The sequence below is a fragment of the Embiotoca jacksoni genome, unplaced genomic scaffold (assembly GCF_022577435.1).
Source record: "Embiotoca jacksoni isolate LCO1_2020_lvr unplaced genomic scaffold, fEmbJac1.0.p SCAF_13, whole genome shotgun sequence".
Taxonomy (NCBI): domain Eukaryota; kingdom Metazoa; phylum Chordata; class Actinopteri; family Embiotocidae; genus Embiotoca; species Embiotoca jacksoni.
This window is the reverse complement of record NW_027185263.1, coordinates 5,097,254-5,120,743: the sequence shown is the minus strand read 5'-3', so window position 1 is coordinate 5,120,743 and position 23,490 is coordinate 5,097,254. Positions and strand designations below refer to the sequence as shown.

At 40.5% G+C, this 23,490-nt stretch overlaps 1 protein-coding gene across 1 annotated transcript in view; it reads right to left on the bottom strand.

The window, feature by feature from the left end:
- Window positions 1-21,080, bottom strand: part of stk10 (serine/threonine kinase 10) — a 39,193-nt gene extending 18,113 nt beyond the window's left edge. The window contains exons 1-4 of the mRNA XM_069145993.1: window positions 20,469-21,080; window positions 9,431-9,595; window positions 3,040-3,088; window positions 2,125-2,274 (exon numbers count right to left, since the gene is read on the bottom strand). Of these exons, the coding sequence (XP_069002094.1) occupies window positions 2,125-2,274; window positions 3,040-3,088; window positions 9,431-9,595; window positions 20,469-20,627 (523 nt within the window). The 5' untranslated portion in view covers window positions 20,628-21,080. The remainder of the gene's footprint in view (window positions 1-2,124; window positions 2,275-3,039; window positions 3,089-9,430; window positions 9,596-20,468) is intronic.
- Between the last annotated feature and the right edge of the window lie 2,410 nt (window positions 21,081-23,490).

Genomic DNA, 23,490 nt, shown 5'->3' with positions numbered 1-23,490 from the left:
CTTTCCTAACTTTGTGATGGGCGGAGACACAAAACCAGAATCAGTGGATTTATAGCAGTCCTGTTTCCCAAACAAGTCGCCCGAATTCCCTGAGATTACAGGGGTGTTATTTTCACTTTGGCTCAACACGTTTTTGCATTTTCTCCAAGTAAGAATATTATGTGTGGCATGACCGGGGTAGAGACGTGTTTGGCAGAGGCCCCAAGATTTTGCACACAACCCAGCGGGCTCACTGCTTCAATTACAAACTGGCATGTACCATTACGGGGACTTAAATGGCTCTCTTGGTTTTGCAGAGTAACAATTCAAATATCTTTGACTTCTCAGGCAAACAGATCATTTGAACTGTTGCAGACTAAACTTTTGCAGGAAGGATTTCTACATCCTGTAGAGACAATAAAAGGATCTAGTGCTTTTGTTCTACATTAAGTAGGAGTTTACAAACCAATATTGGTGTGTAAACATATTCTGGTAAAATCATACCAATACAGTTCAGTACATTTTCTGTACCACTTGGGTTTAACAATGTTCCCTTAAAGAATTTGGTGTGTCAGCAGAAAAGCCTAACAGACTCCACAAATAGAAATAAAGTTACAGTTATGACTTCTGTTTGTTTTTGTTTTTTATCTTTTATATTTTCAAGTGGAAAAATACTAAGAATGTTCAAAAACTTCAGCATGAATATCACTATTAGTGTTGCCTGTTCTGTATTGATTTGCTTTTGTTGTTAGTCGTTGCCTTTAAAATTCCTGAAACTGGTTTAAATAAAGATCAATAATGACCAATAGGACCTAAAAAGTTGAAGAACCGCAATTATGAGTTCTGCCTGAGGAACATTTTTAACGCCATCTATCATAGTCAGATTGATTGATTTTTGTTTTGCTTTTTGACAGACATCAAAGACAGTTAATTGCCATCTTGTTTGAATTAACATGCAGTTAGAGAAGTTTAAAGACTGTAAATGAGTCTGTGTCATGACACTGACTTTAAAAGAGGCAACTCCCAGTGATTAAATCCAACTGCTGTGTGTTGGCGAAGAATGTAAATGCAGGAGAAAGGATTCTTAATAAGAAGCACGAGACATGCTCAGTGAGCAAAGTGCATCACTTGCAATTAAGCAAAACAGAGAGTAAGTGTAACAAAACCATGAAATAGTAAACTTTTTGATATCAAAGTAAATAAGTGTTTTTGGTTTATTGGTCATGACTGGGTACAAACTAACAGGGCTTCACAGAGTGCATGCAAAATTAGGGGATCCAAACGTTGGGCAACAATTTCAACACTTCCTTAGCCGACACCTACATAAAACATGTTAAGTTTCCCTTTTCTGGAAAGCTACACTTTTTTTTCCCCTAAAACATACTGGCCTCTGGGTTGGATCCACGACTTCAGACTTGTGTAATGTGAAGAATGTGGAGAAGTCTCCAAAAATCCAATAAATGAAAATATGCAACATTCTCCGAATGCTGTTTTCCCACACAACGTTCCCTTATGATCTTCCGACAGCGCCACAGGAGGGGCGCAGGGCCTCTGACTGTGTGTATGTGTGGCATGCATGTATCCCAGAGAAACAACGAACCAGAGATAACCTTCAATGTGCTGCGAGAATGTGGGGTTTATCTCAGAAATAGTTCCACTCGCATCCTTTTGGCAGTAAAATGTTTTTCTCTGTGAAAGATTAAATACGTTTAACCTCTTCATAGTCTGTTCTACAATGATCTGCCTTTCCTCATTTTGAGGAGAATTGATTGCCTTTGGTTTTCATTCAGTGCACACTTTTGGGAGGTCTTGAGTGCTTCTTTGACGTACATTAAATCACCATTATAGAGATGTCTTTCGTGACCAACTTCAAACAATGCGTTTATAAAAGTATGACCTGAATTTATACACCATCACCTGTTGAATTTTTTGAGAGGTCTACAAATACATATTGTGAAGTCTGTTTAAACCCCAAAACACAACCTATGTTGTATTAAACTCTGCAAGGAGAGATACTCAGTATTTTTGACATTGCGTACATCTACATGCGTTTGCATGGACAAAATGGCACCATCATGACGCCTACATAATGAATATGGGGTCAATGCATAAATCTCACCACAGCCCCTTAAACCAAACACTTACCCAGTTTGATGTCTCCATCCAGCATGAGGAGGATGTTCCCGGCCTTCAGGTCTCTGTGGATGATCTTCATTTTGTGCAGGTACTCCAAAGCCTCCAACATCTGGCGACAAACCACCTTAATCTGCGGCTCTGTCAGTCCACGATCCAACTCTGATAAGGGTGGGGGAGGCAGAGGCAGAGGACGAGATGGAGAGGGTTAATGTGGAGTAAAAAAATGGGTGCGAGAACAAGAGTAGAATGAAGGTGGAGTTAAAAAAAAAAAAAAAAAAAAAAAAACGAGCAAAGACGGACCACAGAGTATTATGGCACACTGCACATTTAGTCTACATAGAACAACGTCCTGAACTGAACTACGGTGCGAGTTTCATACGAGGAGACACTACAAGATAAACCTGTGATATCAGATCTGATAGTAAGGCTGGACAAGTAATCCGAGATCAGAAAAAAAACTTTTACACACCCAAGGTAGCCCTGCCCTGTAGACTTTATTCTACTTTGTCTGTGTTTGGTTAGCTGCAGAGGGGTACAGGCAGTTATGAGGATGTGGATTACCCAGTGAAAACACACCAGGGGGATTTCCCACACCGGAGGACTCCACTATGTCTGACTGCTTCAAGACACTCAAGGCCAGATAAGTGAAGCTGCAGTACACGATAATGGCCAGAGCAACAAACAGTAGAATGATGGATTTCTAGATTGGTTTTTTTCCTCTCGTAATATTGCGATTCTATATTGTATGTACTTGAGCTCAGCAGCACAGGACAGTTTTGACCTTTTATCGCATCTCAACACTTCCTCAGTTGCCGCTGCAGTCAGAGCACCGCCGCAGGGGTGGAACCAGACTCTCGAGACGGTGAGAAAGGTGGAGAGCTGATGAAGATGCACAGAGAGCTACAGGGAAGTGAAAGGGCATACCTAGCATTGTGGCATCCACAGCACCTCCAGGGCAGAACTCAATCATGATCTGAGGGAGAGGAGAGAAGAGGTGAGCTTTAACTTGACCCAGCTGTGTGACAATAAAGTAGAAACACCCAACTGACAGCTGCAGAAATCTCTGAACGGATCAACAGAAAGGACCGATCACTTCACAAGGAGCACGTGCACAAACAGTATTTATACATTTTTCACATGTGCACCTTTTATATATTTTCACTATTCTCACATAACAGAAGGCATTACTTTCACTAGCGTAGAAGTTATTAATGCTATGCAATACTGATTTGAATTGTATTTGATTTTCTGACATGAAACATTTGGATTTGGGAGTTCAGCTGGAGGGTAATTTAGGAAAACCTAGCATGAAGTGTGACAGGACAATGAGCTTAGGTTTATTAATAGCACAGTTTGCACAATGATGAATGTAAAAAGGTAAAAGTAACAATTCACTCGTGAGGTTCCCAATCACTACTATTTTGTCATCCAGCAAAGAAACTGTAAAATCTATATTCGTCTCTTATTTGTAGTAAAGCAGAGCAAGGTGAAGGGAGAAAAGAATACAGTGGGCTATATTGTAATGGTCAACGTGCATTTAAGGCATGTCCAAATGCACTTTTGATCATTTAACAGCGGATAATCGGAGCACAAAGTAAGACGCACAGTTCAAAGAGGTTCTGGCGCTCCAATTCATCATAGCCGTGTTTTGGGCGCAACATGAAATAAACCAATCATAGGTGTCGTCCATCATTATTTTTAAGAAACAGGTGTGCTTGCACCTTGGCGGGTTTGCCAAGTAAGTTATTAGGAAAGAACACAGATCAGTTTACGGGCAGATTGACGCTCACAAAAAGAATTATTATCTGTCACACCATGATCTTTTTATTTTGAACTTTCAGTAATCACCTTTGATATCCTCTCCTTACATAGTCTGGTTCTCACTGACACACCCACACAGATATCAGAAAAAAAAATTAAATAAAATAAAAAAAACTTTAAATACCCATGAAAAGTGGAAGCAAACAAAAAGATCAGAGGATGTCATGACCCTGCGCAATGAATTGAGCTGTATTCACCAAACTGCATGCACGTGTTCAAAGCGGCTCATGCATCGTGTTAATATAGCACTCTGACACACACCTGATTAATTACTGATTATCTATTGATTCAATAGTCAAACATCAACGCCCAGATGATGTGCAGCACACCTGCTACATGATCTCATTCTTTATAGTTATTATAATTAAAGCCCTGCTTGCCATGACAACCGTGTCAAAGCATCAGCCGGGCACTGGACAAGGCGTGGCGTTTCAGTCTAGACAAAGACGTACAAGTACAAAAGGTGCACACGTACGCGGCTCATCGGAATGTGCGAAACTATGCATACCTTACGAGGACACGCAGTTACATGAAGACACGCACTTTGCGGAAAACCTGAATGTCGATTTCGGCATGCAACTTCAGGCAGAACAATGTACTTATTGTGAGGTTTAGTTTGACAAACCCCATCAGTTTAAGGTTTTGTCATGTGTTGTCAAGGATGATTCACTTTGTCATAAGAAGAGGAGACATGAAACTGTCTTTTAAAACAGACTGTGACGGACAGCAGGAGGACGGTTTGGTCTGTGTGTTACATAAGCTACTGCTTTTATACCTCAATACTACCATACACCTAATTTTTTTACACCTGTTTGTGTCCCATCAAAGCACAAACACAAATGAGGATATTTGTGTCTAAATGAGAAACAATAAAGGAAGTGTAAGAGGAAAAACTTAAAAATTGGCCAAACCAAAACATCGGCCTGTGTCGTGCAGATGGAGACGCACATGGTTGACACAATTTGAGGTCCTTTATAGTGTCACCATTACAAAGTTGGCTTTCTGAAGAGGACTCAAGTTTATATTTCAATTGTAAAATGCCTGCTAGGTATGTCCATGTAAAAATCAAATGGGTTTGTATGGAAATTGGTTGTTTATGTCGTGTGTTCATGTTTAAAATCCAATAAAACTGGCTGATAAATTATCTGCGCAAAGATCCATTATAAGTCGGATAAATCACCCGGCACAGAGTAACAAGCTAATTACGAAAACCAGGTTTCAAGGCCTTTGAAATAAACATTTCCTGGTCCCAAGAATCTTTTGGATTCTTACAAAGACGGACAAACCAGACAGATAAAAGTTGAAATGTCCCATAGATAAAAATGTCTTTTCAACCATATTTCCAAGCAGAACTACGTAAATACAGATAGAATAATACTGTAGTTTGAAGCACACCCAGTTTATATATGTTGCTAACACTACAGAGGGTGGGTAATCACACGTACGAACCACTTCCTTACTCCTGCTCCCTGCAAACCAAACAGACCTTATTTTCATTTCAGTTCTTTTAAAAAAAAACACCCTCCTAAATTAAATGAACTGCACTTCAGTAGTAACACGCTGTACTGGCCAACCTAAACAGCTGTACATTACTCGACTGTGTCAGAGGCAACCGGTTTGTGTTGTCATCGGTGTCTCTGCAGATGGGATTCGTTCTCCCTGCCTGGAGGAATTCTGGGTGACGAGTGAAGAATGTGCTCCGACCAGTCGAGCTGCATGAAAAGCATACCCACAGTGGGCTGAGCGCGCATGTGGACTCGAGCTTCCGCTGTCTAAGACACACAGGAAGACTTAAAAATCAACCAAACACACTGGTCGTGCTTTACACGCAACCTTTCTGGAGAAGCAGAAACGGAGCTCGAATCTCCTGATTACAGTTATGTGTCATCATTTTTATATTTTAAGGATTTATTATATTTCTTGTGGAGAAATATGAAACTAAGCCAAGCTGATGTTGTCCATTGTCTTACAACAGATACAACCATTTATTACTGTGCCTTTTTTTCTTTGAAGTAAAGCTGGACTACCTCGACAGAGTCTACAGAAAGCTTTAAAATAAATGGAGCAGGCTTCGCTGACACTGCAGTGTTCCTCCAATTCACTGCTCGGTACTTTCACAGTGATTTGCCACCTCATTTTGTCCGAAGCCAAAGGAGAGTAAAAGGCTATTCGCCAACAAAGACCCGCTTCACAACGGCAAGGAAGAATAAAGAGAGATATACGACTGTATGTTATAAAACCAGAATCGCACAGACACACGTTGTACCTCTATTAACATGACAATTGTTTCAGTGATCTGTGTCTTCTCCGAAGTGTGTACTTAAAGGGTGTCTGAAAGTGCACGAGGTGGTGCCAACAAAGACTTCACACAACAACTAGTATTGAGGCTTACCAGTGTCATCAAAAATCTCCTAGCAACCAGAGAGGGTGACATCATCTCAACCTCACCGTATGTAAATAGTGGCGAATAAAAATGCAACCATAGAATAATAAAAAAAAAAAAAATTGTTGGTCTTAATACATGTAAAATTTCAAATAATAAACATAAGTTTGCAGTGGTAGCCCAATCACTTCTTCCTTCTCTATCAAACTATAAAGCTCTTAGAAATAATAAAGAGACTCAGGGTACACAAATAAGTTCCACAGACACTGATTTAAGGCTTTTATGGTACCCTTAAAAAAAAGGTTCATCAGCCTTCATAATCTCAAACAATTTGTTTCCATTATTCTATGCAGTACCTCGCCATGCAGACAGTTTTTTTTTTTTTTTTTTTTTTTTTTTTTAAACAGATTATGATATATGATAGGTCTCTTAGATTTCAACTTCCTCCCCAATACATTAGGGGCAGATGTAATTTTGTTTGTAAAGTTCAAAGAACACTTTCACTGGAAAAATATTGTGGTATTAAGCCGACGTTTCAGGGTGGGATCTGTTAATGTTTTGTTTTTTTAAAAACTCAATGGCTAGATATTGCTGGTAAGTGAGAATACATGTTTTATGTCATTTGGATGAAGCAGCACTTTAAACAGACATTCTTATAGGCTACTATATGATGTCTTTTCTGTCTATTGCATTGTTGCCCATCTGTTTAACTGCCCACCCCTCTTGTCTCTTTCTCTCTCTGTTCATTCTTGTGCTGATGTCGGCAGTCCTGTCCCCCATGTTAAAGGGCCTCTTTTTCTCATGTTGTAGGGCCTGGCTGCCTCAAGACCACATTGTTTCTCAAGTGGAACAAACAGTCTTTCTCTCACTGTCTCTTGCTCTCTTCTGTCTTCCTCTATTCATCTTGCACTCAGCAGAAAGCAGAACGGGTGGGTCGGCACCGGAAAGCGTTAGCTCACCCTGCCCAGTCCACCAAACCGAGGTCACCGAGGCCTGACCACCAACCACTGGGCTAATTGTTGAGATCCTGAGGCTAACAGACGCACACTTGAGCAATGAGGTGCAGAGCATTGTTCACTTTGTCATGTCGTAAATATGTATTGTACTTCTGGGCAAATGCTCATAGGTCCATGTGGTGGAAAGTTTTTACACCAAACCAGAATGAAAAAAAAAAACATGCTGGATGATTATGAAGAGAATCCATGTAAATAAGAACTAAAAGAAGAGACACATTAGTGCCTGAAGACGTGTAGTGAAGTAAAAGCTGTTACTCCAAGCCACGCACACATACAAACCCACAGGAAGTATGTGGTTTGAGTGCAACAGGGTGGGATGTTTGTACATTTGACTTATCAGCATAAACTAACGTGGGGAAATATCTAGTTATCTATCCGGTTCCAGGTGTGGTTGGTGCTATACTCAAGAGGTTTAACCATTCGTTGTTAATGATTGTGGAGTTTTATAAGCTGTGACCCCATTTTTTACAGCATTTTAAAGTCCGAACTTCTTCTGCAATAGTCAGTCAGTGTGTTTACATCTAATAATTATCACACAATAATCTTTATTGGGGATGAATCCACCAGACTAGACTCGGACTGAATAATTAATACAGTTTTAATCCACTGTAACGGCTTCACTGTTTACGGTTTGCTCTCTGTACGATGTCAGAGCTGTATTAAGGAGCTGCTTAACCTGATCCCTCCTATTCACTTTAAAAACTGGCATGTACTGTGAAGCGTTAACAGGAAAAGAAACGTGTTTTTCACTGCGATTAAATCCCGACTGCGATCGAACATCAAAAATGTGCCTTTGAATCAAAACACTGGCAATTTATTTGTTAGTGGAGTTACAATTTTGCACGAGGATAACTGAATGACGTGTGGGTGACCTTTGGTGGAATCTTTCTTATGCTCTTCTATGGAGATCTACTTACAACATGTGCAGCATGAACCGAGTCGTTGCAATTATTACCGACTGAATTCTTAAAAGCAACATAAGGTTGTTTGGGCGTGAACTGATGGACCGGCTGCTCTTCTCTTGCATTTCTGACAAAACAGCTGCTCAACAAGTGTGTGGTGTTGTATTAAAATTATACTGGTTGTTCCTACGGTAACCAAATCAACCAGGACACAAAATCAATTTCTATGGCTTTGATAACTGATGACAGAAGGAACACTGGATAACTATCTTTAGCCTTAACGCTGCTTTGTAACTCCTCAGATATTCGAGGTCCTGCCCCAGCATGAAGTCACTACTATTTGTCTTGGCCAGATAGAGCAGGAGATTACTGAAGGAGTTGAGATATTTACACTTGACCCAGTGTGCGAGTGTGGAGAGGAAAAATAACTCATGAGCTAAAATCGCTGAACTGAAATTGATCTTCATTCTTGCTGTAACATCGGGGTGAGGACGAGGTCATTTCTGATGCATCGTGTCATCCTGGGGATATTCTGTCATTCCCATTTAGGCAATCCACTTTTCCTTATCATTACTTTTCAACAGAGCTTTACCATGTAGGAGAAATGTACTCGAGATGAGATACTGTTGCAATAAAACAACAAGGCTGTGATGGAGTGAAACAGAACATTTCACGAGCCTGCCGACATACATGGTTATAAGGTTTGTTTTTCTACTTTTTTCAGGTTTTTGTGCGTTGATCTCCGTTTGAAAAGGTTGCAAAGAAAACTCATTTGAGGAACACAGGAACTTTTCAAGATAGTGAAAACAAAATATCTTGTGAGAAAGGCAACAGTGTAGAGAGCAGATGAGGTCTCTTACGCAGCAATCAAACCTGACCACAGTGTTCCTTTGCAGAAACATACTTTGTTTGTTTAAATTAACCGAGACCGCTGCATAAAATCTGTTTCAATATTTATAACTTCTGCCTAAACTCAGTAAGTAAATTTGTGGATTTTGTGATTTTCTACTTGATTATTTTGCATTATATTTTATTTATCTGTCTGTTTAAAGAGCTCAAGTTTGCAGACACTGTATTTTTGGCAAACTTGTTTACGAGAGCAAAGAACAAATGAAACGGAAACAAAAAAGATGTGACAAGTTGTGGCTTACAATTATGTCGGTTTGGCTGAGCCAGACTCCTGTGTTACCTACCCAGAGTTTGTTGTCATGGTAAAATGCATCTAGCAGCTTGACAATGTAGCGGTGATCACATTTAGCCAGGATGTCGATCTCCACAATGTAGTCCTCCAGTTCGTCCTCACATTTTGTCTCGATCACTTTGGCTGCAGCCAGAGCTCCCGTCTCTTTGCTCCTGGCCTGAGAGACAGAGAAACGCAACAGTAAATTCAACATGCATGAGTAACGGCAGGTTGTTTTGAATGGATTCTTAAATTTGAATTAATCTATTTTAGGCCAAAACTCTTTCATAACAAAAGTAAATGTAAAGACATTATTTTTCAGTTTAAATATATCAACACAAGAGTTTCACTTCTCCAAAGAGAGCTATTATTGTCACTTAAACACAGAAAACATCAGCAGTCGAGGAGGTACAGGGTGTGTCGGTGCGATATAAAAGGGGTGTGAAGATTTCTTTTGTATTATTTCTTTTATTATGTGCCAGATTAAAAGGTGAAAAACATCAAAATCAAATGAAAAACATCAATATGCAAGAAAGACCGTAAATAAAACAAAAAATACAGACGATGATCAGTGCTAAGATTTTATGAGACTCAGCTTAGTAAGTATCCAGTTTCCCCTAAAGCTAGATTTATTGTGCTACTTGCACTATGTATAGGAGTTTTCTATGTCACTTGTAACCAAAGGGAAGATCCACAAAACAGTAATTAAAATGCTGACTAACATTTAAAGGCAAAACAGGAAAGGAGGCTCCACGCCCTCCCCGAGTATCTGGGAGGAACCAAAAAAAAAAAAAAACACAAGTGTCTGAATAACTAAACTAAGACACACAGAGAATTCCTGGTAGTTCTAAAGGAGAAGCGAACGTAAACATATGCTTGCTGGTAAACAACTAAACACCCAAACCATTAAGTGACTGAGACGACACCGAACACAGGATGCTGATCCTTGTGTAAGATGCTGCGAATGCTGACCGATAGGATTTTGTGGCAACGTTAATATGAGCCCCGTTCAGAGTTAAAAAAAAAAAAGAAAAAAAAAAGAAAAGGAGGCTACAGTGTTAGAAATCTGTGCCTTGGACATGACACAAAACTATTAGGTCATTTTGAGGTAAATTTTCTAATTTGTTCCCTTTCCTGAAAACAATATCCTGGTGAGAAATGGACGTATTTTTGGTGTCCATCCAGTGACCTTCAGAAACACGGCAGACTAAACAGCCTGGTGGGGTATGATGCCTCCCCGCTTTAGAGGGGCTGTGGGAAAACATCTGAATAAACAGGTCAGGCAGTTTGCCATGATTGTGTGTGTGTGCGTGCGTGTGTGTGTGTATGTGTGTGTGTGCGGGGGTTTGGCAAACAGTCTCTGAGAGGCCAACTTCCCCAGAGTAACCTACAGTGAGAGTCAACAGGACGTCTCCTCCTGCCATCAAACCAATCAGTCAGTCAGCTAACAAGCCTCGACAGTAAATACCGAGACACCAGACACTTTCACTCCTGTACTAACATCTCGGCTCTCCGCAACAACGCCGTCAGCCTCAACAAACTCATCGTCTTGGGTGTGATTTCAGTACCAGACTTGCTGGGATATAGTGTCCTGTGATTGTTAGTGTTCTGCCATCCCGCTCCATCTGTACAAGCTCTGTACATTATTTGACTGCTGGCATCAATTTAGTATACATTACTGCCATGCTTAACAATAACTACAAAAGGACATGGTTTCAGACAAGTACACAATTTAAACTACAATTCACAGAGCACCACATGAAAAACACGCACAACACCAGTAACCAACCGAATTCTTGTTGTTTTTTTGCCCTAAAAGTGCTGTTGCAGAAAAACACAAACTAATCCACGCAAACACAAGTCGAGAGAAATAATAATCTCCAATTCTAACACAACAAACATTGAACAGCCAACATGCTCATCTTGGCAAAAATGCAGCAGAAACCAAACTTGTTGAGGGGCCAACCAATTTATCGATTCACATCTGTGATATTGCCAAAACTAGATAAACCGTACGTGTTTGTTTCTTCCAAGCATTCTTCCTCGTCAGAAAGTGGCTTCATCATCGACCACAATGCAACTTAACTGCCAACACTTTAGTCGGAGATTGGGATCTTATGCCATTAGTCTGTAATGTAACCTTAAGATACTTCTGCAGCATCAAGCAGAGATGAAGAACGAGCTACTGAGGTCTGGTTAACTCACATAATTTTAGATATTTTTCATTTTTTTGAACATATTGAACTCGGGTTTCAGACTTCAATCCAGGTTGTGTTGTCTTTAAGTTTTCAAACTCCTGACCCAGCTTCAAAAGGGACTTCTCTTTCTCTCTCACACACACACACACAAACACAAACACAAACTAACACACCTTTCCATCTCAGTGGGAACACAGCTGAGGAATGTGCCTCTGGCCTTCAGATGGTTGAGGGGGGTCAAAGTGGGTAGACTGAGAAAACCGAGCCTCACGAGTTCATGTGGTGCTTTTTTTGTGTGTGGTGGGGAATGCATGACGTCAATGAGGGTCCTCGGGTACATAAACACGTGTTTGTTTATACGCGCACCTTCTCGACTGTACACACTTCACAGAGAGGAAATAACACTGAAACACCTCATTGCTTCTCACATGGGACCCCCTGACTTCCTGCAAATTAGCATGACATCAATGAATGCACAAGTGGATTTGGATGTTTGCGCATGCTTCGGTATGTACACAGCAGAGAAACAATTAAATAACAACAGGAGGCCGACCTTAATTCATGTCCGAATATACTCTCCACAGCTTATTGCACTTTGGAGGTATGAAGTGGTCAATTCTTTGATGGTGACTAAAAAAGGTATTAAAAGTAATTAATTCACTACATTTTTGCACCTAAATAAGATACCTCACCTGACATACATCGCATTTTAACAATAGATGGAAGGGATAATGTGTATTTTGTGCCGTTACCGGAATGCTTTAATTTAGAAAAACTTCCAAACAACCCAAACTCCTAAAGTTATAGAGTAATTGGCACATGTTGTTAGCAGCTGGCCACCTACATCATTGTAAACATGTTTACATGCAACAAAACCGAGGGACAAGAAAACAAAAAGAGAAAAAAAACACACAGATGTCAGATTTATATAGGAAAAACTGTAAATCACTGCATAATGACAGAACACATGCACAGTCCTGAGGGAGCAGAATAACCACTGTAGCTGCTGCAGCTATCCCGAGAGAAAACAACGCTTCACTGTCTCAAACCCACCGACTCTTCACTTTACTTCAGAGGAGAACAACAGTCTCTGGCTGTGTTTGGGTCTGGTTTCTAAGGTTTCCATCAGAAAGACTCGTTTCTTCTCCTTCTTGTGGTTCTTGTCTCTCTGTCTGGGTGTTTTACTGTAAACTAAAATGACCAAATTAGCAATAAACAGAGAAACTTGGGCTGTATCACGGTTTGAACAAATTGTTTGAAATTGTTTTTTATTGATAGTGTACATTTCAAGCATGTGTTCAGTTTTAACCTGCCTGTGGTTCATTCTGCATACATTTGTTAAAACCTCATGCTGACTGACACTGAACACTGAGTTCAACCCAGATTATAGACGATTAAAAGTGGGCTACAACAATTACTTTCATCATTAAATCCTCCGGTCTATTAAACCTTCAATTAAACGTCTTATTAAAATCTTCAAATGTCATAAAACCAGAAGCTACTCAAAACCTTTCGCCATCAAAAATATATTTCTGTCTGCTTCCTGTTTTTTCTGTCCTTTTACATGATGCCTTTCTGTCAATCACCCGTCAGTCCTGTATCTAAATGTCTTTTATAGCCATCTTCCCGAGTATAATTCAAGAGTTTTAACATCTTGGATCTCATTTTTATAATCCTTTTACTGCTTCACATGTACAGTATACCCCTCTACCCTCCTCATTATCTTAGACAAATTAAGCTGAGGGAAACAAACAAAAAAATGTACGTCATCATATCACATTCTCCATTTGTAACGTATATTTATCAATCGGTTTTCAGCAACTGTCTGAAGCTGCTGCTCAACAAAACCTTTAGAGTTGCAAAAGCAGATGTTACTGGCCCATTTGTCAGCATACAAACATACTGTAGGTGATAGACTAAGTAAACACGCACAAAAGCACACACTCCTAGTCTCCAGTGTGCGTACCATTGACTATTCAGATGCACACACAGGCGTGCGCAGTCTTTTCAAAATGAATCAAGCGGAGAAATAATAATGTTCAATATTGTCTTTGTCACTGTTGACTAAGGTATTACTGATTACAGTGGGTGTGTGGCTCTGTAGCGCACTGCTGGATCACGCTCCAGTTTAGACATCAAACCTCAAGAGTACCTGAAATATCACGAGAGCCAAAGTGCTTTTATCAGCAGCTTTTTTTTTTTTAAACGTAATTCACTTTTATTAACTTATCTTTTTCCACTTAAACTTTGAGCAGAATTAAAAGAGAAATAATCATAGTGTCGGGGGACCAGATGACCTCATGTGACCGATAATGCAGAGAACTTTCTCTCGGGTCAGTCGCCTCCAGGTTGAATGAGCCTGCCACAAGCTGACGTGTATATTCGGCTTGATCAGTGTGTCATACTATCTACAAAGCACACGCATCTCCAGTCAGGGGAATGTGCGCGCGTTAGACCTCTGGCCCATCATAAACTCCTCCGTGGACTGTCCCCACGTGTCTGCGAGTAGGAATGTTGTTCTCAGCTCCTATATATCCTCTGACAGCACAGCATGCGTCGGAGGAAGTGGTGACCTCTCATTCAGATGAACAGGGTTCACAAGCAGAGCCTTTCAAAACAGCTACCTTTGGGTGATTTATTAGTTTTATAGCAAAAACTGCACAGCGCCTCTAAAAAACTTGTTGTCTTGTTCGATTCATGTCAAATGTCAAGGCTCACATTTGAGGGAACAAAAAGCCATAGACATTATTTTTTAAGAGTAAATGCTTGTCAAGTTCCATTATTAATACTTAAAAGGTGTCATTTCTGCCGGGAATGGGGCAACTTACTTTTCAAAGTCCTATTTTTTGTATCTCTTACCTACGCAGTTTTAGTTTGAGTCATTCAGTAGATGTCTACTGAAACAAGTCATCTTAACTTGGCTTTATAGTCCACCAAAATGCACATTGGACAAGATTTGAGTTGATAAACATGTTGAAATACCTCCTGCTTTAAGTGTCAGGTTACTGACAACACATTATAAGGGAATAAGCAGGTAGATTGGAGCAGCACCATGTCAGAAGAGTCGGCCTAAAGTTGTTTGGACTGAGCAATCACTATTAATTCGATCCTTACACACGGCCTGATCAGTGATCTGTTATTGAGGGGTCAGGGTTGTAAATGTCAATACTAAGGAAGTAAAAAGTTCAGTTTTTTCACGATTGAGAACGATCTCTGTTTACGTAAAAAACGATTGTGAAGGAGCGTGAATAAAATGTTGTTTCAAGGCTGCAGAAACACAAACTTTACACCTGATCTTACAGCTAAATCCAACCTTAAAAAGAGACAAAGACAAAGTCATGCATGATGCATTGGCTCTTTCTGAAAAAGCCTTCAACTTAAAACTCTTACAGCTGAATGCAACTGCAAGGAATGAAACTGACTTGGCAGATTTCCTACTAACAACAGAACAAGGTCCTTCCTCTCTTACTCAACACACTGATTGCATAAAAACACTACATTTATGCATTTACAGCCTATAACTGGGTGTGAAGCACATTTCAGAGTGACACTCAACCTTCCACCAAACACACACACACACACACACACACACACACACACACACACACACACACACAGAGTGAAGCAATGAGTCTTTTCAGGATGTGAAAGTTTTGATCAGCATTGCAAGAACGTCAAAGAAGAATTCAACCTTGAAGTAACAAAGTTTCAGAAGCAAAGCAGGTCAATGAGGCAGGACATTATGATTTACCACAGACAGCCTGAAATGAATATAACCCTAATTTGTTTCATCAATCATACATACAAGAGCTGCCTTCAAAACCATAAATCTTATGACAGATGAGATACACTTCCTGAGTGCAGCCTACACAAAGCAAGTAACAACAGATTGAAGCATGTAACTAAAGCTGAGCTCAGACAGGTTGTGCAAGATGCCAGATTATAACTCTTTCTAGAACTGATTTAACAGTCTAATAGTTACAATGTGCTTTAATGTTAAAAAAAAATTTAAAAGGAGAGGAAATCTAAGAAAAAAAAAAGTGTCACAACTAAAAAAACAAACAAGAAAAAAAAACATCCTGTAGGTGCATCTCTGACATTAAGTAGAGGCACATGGCTGATCTAAGTGTGAATCCTACATCTTGCATTGATCATAAAGCTGACTGAGTGCCAGTAAAAGTGTCATCACAAGGACGACAGGGACTCCCACCATGCTTAGCCTCCACCCATCTAGCTGGGCTCTTATCAGACACTGACGGCCCAGCTGCTGCCTGAGATTAGACCCAGAGAAACCCAGACTTTCAGGAGCAGTGACGGCAGACCAACTGAAGGCATTTTAACGCATGTCTTTGAGGTGCTGCCATATTCTAACTTACCATGGAGTATTGCATTTCACACAAACCCTGTGGCTTGCCTTCACAAAGAGGATGCAGCAACCCAGGCCACCTCCCACGCACCCAGTGTGTTTCTCTTTCACTTGCCTTCAGAAGATTATCATATATGAAGGGATTTTTCCATAAGGTCTCATGCTTAGATAAGACTTTCATCTATCAAACCTAAAACCTAATATTTTGAAAAAGTGTTTCTAAGGCACCCTCTGTAAAATGGAACCAGGGACAATGAGACCTTTTCTGACAATGGATGGAGGACGTTTAGACCCATTCAGTACTCCTGATGAATGATAAAACCTGTTACAAGAATTAAAGACTTTGCTCTAAACATACTGACGTACAATGTCTCTGCTATTTAACCCAGCGGTTTTTCCTTTTACAAGCACATGCCATGTGTTTTCTTTTACTTCAAATACTTAAAAATCAAAAGAAACTATGTTGGTTAACTTTGTTTTCCCATGAAACCACACTGTGTCTGAATAAACTTTTGTGTCTGGCTAACTACACAAACTCCGTCCATCACAGTTAACGTCCAGGTTTAGCAGACTGTGTTTTACACTTCAGACAAGATTCACTGTGGCTTTCATCACACAATGGGAATTTGACAGAGCGTAACCTTACAGCCTGCTCGTGTCTATGGAAACAATTCAGCAGCAGCAGGGCAATGCCCCCAGCGCCACGTGCCTCATTAATTAGCGAGAGGAACCACACAACTCCTTTGTTTCATGCTTCAGCTGCAGCCACACACCGTCACACACATGCAGACTCTTTCCAGCAAGTGGAAGCATGCAATGAAAGAAAAAACAACAACCCACGAATAAAACTCCCTTTGACACACTAGATTTGCAGGAAGTGACACATTCTGCTGTTGTGACTCAAAGTATGAGAGACTACATGCTCGGGGTGAGACAGAGAGAGTGGTTATTGTGAGGGAGAAAAGCTGTCAGGGAGACAGAAAGGTCACAGTATTGTGGTATAAATCTCTGTGAGTGTGTGTGCACAGCATGGTGCAACTTTGAGCAGTGAGGGGTTTACAACATGCACCAATGAGGTATTAAACATGACAAAAGCAATTAAATCAAACTGTCGTCTGAATCTTAAAGTGGCTACGGTTGCTCTTCAAAAGCAATTCTATACATAAGCCAAACAACAGCAGGCCACAGTAAAGTTAAGAAGTTGTTTGGCCATTTGTTTGTGGTCAGAACTAAAAATCAATGACGAGAGTTTGAAATATTTTCATTAAACTGGTTGTGAAGGTGAAGCCACATTTCTCAAGGTAGTTCCTTTCCTTTAGTAAACATCAGCATACAAATAGACTGCAAACACTGGCTTAATGTCTTTCTGTTTAATTACTGAACAGCACTGTTAACCTGCTGACACTGACACTTAAACCCGGTGAAACACAAAACTTGAGGTGTAAGCAACAGCCGGTTTGTATTTCCCTCTGTGATCACGTACACATTGGCAAAATGAATATTCTGCATTAACTTTTTTTTTCTTGTCATTTTATGTGCTAAAGTGTTAAATAAAAAAAAATCTTTGTAGTATATTTTTTAAATCACTGATATCAACTATCAATAAAATAAAGGTTTCATTTGAATTCCTTGTGAATTCTCAAACTATGAAACAATCTGTTAGAAGTCTTTAGGATGTGAAAATATCATACACTTTTTGGCCAGGGACCATTAAAAAAAATAAAAATAACATACAGGACTTTAACCCGAGTTATTTTACATTCATAAGAACACATTTTAGAACTCTGAGGAGACAGAACTATGCAATATTTTACAAAATAGCCCCAAAAATATAATAAAAAGAGAGAGCTAATTCACAAACTAGAGCCTACTTTCCCATTATGTTACTTGTAACCCCTCAAACTCATCTTGGGGGGGGCCTCAGCTGCAGCAGACTGTCAATAATAGACAGTTGCACTGACATGTTAAGACTCCAGAAATACAGCAGAAGATATTTTAATAACTGATAAAGTATATTGCATTTTATGAGCTCCTACTCTCACTGTTCTGTTCCCGTGATATAAAAACACACACACACACACACACAGCTTGATTTGTCCTTAACGCTACCGCGAAGCCAGGGAGGTTGTATTCTCCTAATGGTGACATTAACCTTTAGAGACAGCCGCACTCCGAGTCTGTATTTATACCAACACTGGACGAAGGAGGTCTGCGCTTTATCTGCAGGACATAAACTGAAGAAGCCTCAGAAGCATAAGCAGTGATGACGAGGATTAAAACTGTCTTTTTTTTATAAACGAGACAATCTGTATCACCCTCCTGTTGCCCGTCACACATCCACAACCAGCTTTTGCATTTGACTCCTGCCGCCGACAGTCTGATAAGCGGCCGATTTCACTTGTGACAGACATTCCTCCCCTAACGCCTGCTCTACCAAAGTTTCTTTAACAACGGAAAACTTGTGCGATTCTCCACCTGAGGCCCCTTCCCTCCCACAGACGAGCCGCTTATTCTGAGGTTTGGGAGCCGCGAGAGGAAGTCGTCCCCCTGATGCAGTCCCACGATTTCCTCTCTTGGCCATCATCTGCCCCCACTCTGCGTCCCTCCCCTCCAATCTGACAGCTGCAGGTGTGGAGCAGTCCTCCTCCAACCCACTCAAGGAGAGGAAACAGAAGCTAAAGGCACAAGCTTGATATCTGGATAGGAAAAAGGCAACTATAGTGGGGACACGTTACATTTCAGAAAGCGTGCCAGTCATCCAAGTGGCACTAAATCATGCTAAACGCATCAGCTACATTTGTGCCTTTAGTTTTCTTTAAAAAAAAATATTTTGGATGTGAAGTTGACTTCAAGTTTGCTTCAGCACAGGAAAGGCTTTCAAATTTTAAAGGCTCTTTCAAACTTAAAACACCTCATGTTCAGTCAGTCCCTCAGCTTCTTAAAAAGCAAACAGGGTACATTGTTGTTGTTTTTTTCATGGTATACTAGTTGCTTCACTCGTGTTTTGTGCCATTTTATCTGTATTATCAAGAGACTTCCCACAGAACATCTCACATGCTGGCTCTGCTCAAAACATACATCGTAGGAGCGTTTACATAACTTTAATTCAGACCTGCTGCAAAGTTACCAACATTTAACCCCCCCCCCCCCCCCCGCTGAACCTTTACATGTGAAGGTAAGATTATAGGCGTGAAGTCAGAACGGTGAACTTTCAGCCACGTCCCCTACCGTGTGTGCACTGTCCAGCAAAAACTAAATATCCCAAAAAGGTGGAGTCCTAGAGAGAGAGAGAGAGAGAGAGAGAGAGAGAGAGAGAGAGAGAGAGAGAGAGAGCGAGAGAAAAACACTGCATTTTCTGTTCAGTGCAGGATTCTGCTGAAGCATCACTTCTTCCACTGAGGGCCCCGATGTGTCAAAGACCTTCACTGTGCTCCACTGGGTTGTGCAGACACAGAGGGCCTGTGCACTGCTATGCAAAGGGAGGGGGGGGAACTGACCAGCTAACAGATCCAGATTAAATACCTCCTCTGAGCTAAAAGTTCTGCTGCTGCGGTTTGGGAGGAGCAGGCAGAGCTAATGAAAAGTCCTTTCACCGTCCCCCAGGGGGGCCGACTTCACACTGGATTCACAGCAAGGACCGGGTGGGAGGGGCGGGGGTGTCAGGAGGAAGAATAATGACTTTTCCCAAACCCCTCTGTACAGCAGATACCTGAAGACACTCACACAAGATGTGGACGGTCTTGTCTTTTTTTTTTTTTTTTACAAGGACCTCAGCAAAACTGTGATCACTCATAACTGTCGAGCTCGAGGAAACAAAAGAGAGTTGCATCAACAAGCCAGGAATAAGGGATAAAACTGCAGATAAAATGGATAACGGAAGTGGAAGCAAATAATAGCGAAACACAAGTAGCCTAAACTGAAAGTTGGTTGTTTTTTTTTCCTCGACTCCAACAAACTTGCACTTGCGTTGGATGGAGCAAAACTCTTTCGTGATACCCGAAGTTAAGAGTAGAGTCACGACATTTTTTTGTTTTTTGTTTTACAGCGAAACTCTGAACCGACAACATAGTTCACATATTTGTCCATCATCTCAGCAATGTTGGGAAGGTGAAGCATCCTCAAGCAATTTAGAGGTGTACCACACCCCAAGCATTGAGGGTTATCTCCAGAGAATATTTATACATCAAAATAAAACACAGAAAAAAAAAAAAAAAATGTAAACGGAAATCGATATACAAAATACGATCTTTCATCATTAAGTAGAATTGAAAAATGATTAGGCCTAATCTTTTTTTGTGGAAGAAGAGGAGTGTCTTTGAATTTTAGGACTCAAGAAACGTCTCGCAACGTGAACGACGGAGAACTGACAAGGGAACATGTGGGCAACTTATCGGAGGAGTTGGAGATGATCGAGACCTTTGAGTAGAGGATTAGAAGTAGCCTACACAAAGTGTGGTTAGTCTGCAGGTGTCCTCGTGTCCACTCACCTTGTAGACCTTTCCAAAAGCGCCGTCGCCCAGCTCGCCAATTATTTCCCATAAATCGTTCGGATTGATGTCCCGGTGGACGTGCTCGTACTGTTTGAGCTTCTTTTTAATTTCCAGAGATGGCAGACGGAGAATTTTGCTGAATTTAGCGAATGCCATGATTCTAAATGCAGCTACTTCGACTTAAAAAAAAAAATAATAATAGTTAAAAAATAAAACGATCAACAGGCTTGGATGTCTACACAGAGAGCATTGCGCAGGCAGAGACGCGCAGCCCGTTAAAAACAAAAAAAACTTGTATCTACCAATTAACAGTCTTCACTTTCTGCGTCCTTGAGAAAAAGAGAACTAAGGTGCTTCCAAACAAGTTACTCTACTCCGTCCATTTCTACTCTAGGCTCTGTGGGTTCTCAAGTGAAAACATGCCGTAATCCAATTGACAAGCTGCGGTTTAAGTGCCGGGACGCGCGGCGACCACCTGCTGCTGCGGAGAGCCGATGGAGTCCGCTGCCTGCGCCCGTCCGTCCGGGCAACTTGTTGATTGAAACTGCGGGAGAAAGCCCCACCTTGCTGCTAAAACAGCCCTATCGCTGCCGTTATGGAAATGTAGTCCCGTAGACCAGAGCAAGTCGTCGTCATTCCAGCGCTTGACGAGGTAAAAGGACTTCATGTCCGGGTCGGTCGCTGGGCGGGTCCTCTGACAGACGGCGGCGGCGTCTTAAAAAGCTGTGTGCCATTATCAAAAACAGTTTAACCTCCGGGAACTGTGTGGAATGCAGCTGCGCAGCCTTGGGCGTTATTGTGACACTTATTTGCAGTTCTCTTTTCTTTAAACCTGCCGCCTCAACTGCAATGTTTAAGACGGTTTTTGGTTTGAATTAAACGGCAACAAAAATTTAAGACTTTGCTTTTATACTTCGTTACAGTTAAGTTTAGAGAAGATCTCGAATTAATTTACCAAATCATTTTTAAAATGACGGACTGCACTTTTGTTACTAGTTTTATTTTTTTTTATTAGTCTTTCACTTAAAGCTGTGATAGTTTAACTCACTCCTCCGCATGTACGGGCAGTGTTACAGCGCGCCCTAGTGGCGAATGTAGATCAATGTTGGAAAGGAACACGCATTGAGCAACGTGGGAGGGAGAAGTACTGCGGGTGGTGATTATCTTATGTGCTGATATGAGTTGTCAATAACCGATCAGAAACTCTTTTTTTTTTTTAAGTCATGTGTCAGTAAACATCTGTTTATGGCTTTCCAGATGGCAGGATTTGATTAGATCTAATCAGTTTTAACTGAATATCTTTAATGCAATATTATTGTATTCAACTTTTATCCTGATGTTTTCATTGTGTGCATAAATAAAGTAAAAAAAAAAAAAAAACTAAAGGCAGAGTAAGATCTGCTCTGAGAATTTTTACTAAGACTGATTGTTTACTGTATAAATGATTGTTGTCCTTCAAATAAATCTCAGGTCTCAATTTGAATAATTTTATGACTAATTTTGAATTATTAGGGAGTGAACTCCAGGTAATATTTCCCTCTGTGGGCTTCATTTACAACCTCGTTTCTGCAACTAATTTTGCCTTTGTGTTGTCTCCCCATGTGAAGATTAGTCAAACAATTAGCTGCTGAAATATGAATTACGGGCATGAAGATTGGTGTTAATTGGGTGATGTTCTGCTTTGGCTGCTCATCAGTTTAAGCACTGAGATGTTTAAATGGGTTGGAAAATTAAATTTAAACTGCTGTTTTGGACTGTTGTTTTACTTATCTTGTTTTAGCCCTGTAAGGGCATCTTGGTTGACAGCTTCCACATGGTTGGATGTTCTCTATTAATACTTTACATTCACGATACGTTGTTAAGAGGTTAATCAAACCTCCTGTAAGTCCCCCAAAGACAATGTAACCTACAGTAAAGTGGCAAGCTCATGCAAGTTCATGCAAGCCCATCAAAGTTTCAACACACTCTGACTCATCACCATTGTGTACGTGTGTTTGTACACGTAGCTTCTATGACTACAAAACTGTCCAACTCAGACTGAAAGCTCCTGCCCGATAACCTGATGCACGATCCTGTACTCTAAATAGTTCAAGGTGCCTGTTGACTTTAGGTCATCAATTCTCATAACAAGGGATGATGAGAGATGAAATACCCGGAAATGTCTCAAGACCCAAAAGCAGATCTTTGTCACATTGTGACAAGTCACAGGTGTAAAAATGTCCCAAATGGATTGTACTACAGCAGACGTTACCTGGGTTCACCAGGTCCATTCATTTTTCTGTTTATCTCACTTATTCTAAATAATTACTAATAGTAAGATTAAGTATTGATTATGATGTTGTGTTATATCTTGTATGGGATATCGTTTATGTTGTTCCAAGGGGTTATGGAGACAAAAGTTCACCGATGTTAAAAACTGAGTGAGTTTCATAAGATTGAACACCATGTCCATCCTGTATTTGATGAAGATGGGAAGAAGAGGAGAGAGATGAGGATGGCATTGTAAAGGTTATTTGGGGATCACCCTGAAACCTATGTCCTAATTCCGTGCTTCAAAGTCCACTTTTGACCTTAAAAACAGCTGTAGACAGAACAATCTCATCTCAAAGAAAGCGGGCCTCAACTCGCTCTTTAAAGTTCTCTATAAAAGCTCTTAATGTTTTAGAGTGAGTTTGGATGCAATTTGGCAGGCTCACTGAGACACAAATCTACAGGGGATGGTTGCTAAAGTGTACTGTAAAGTCACTAGAAATAAATCTAAATTATTTTTATCAGCTGTATCAAGTCAGAAAGCTCAGGTAATTTTATTGGACTCCAAACAACCTCTGCACATTGGTTTCAGTCTATTCCATCAGGGTTTGAATCCTTGTGACAGCACTAACAGTTGTTTTGTTTTTTTCTCTCTTCTATTACCTCGTAGCTTCTGAAACAATGAACGCATGAAAGGACATGCTTTTCCACATCTCTTCTCTAGCTGGTTTCGGTGATCCCTGACAAAGAAAACAGCATGACTAGCACT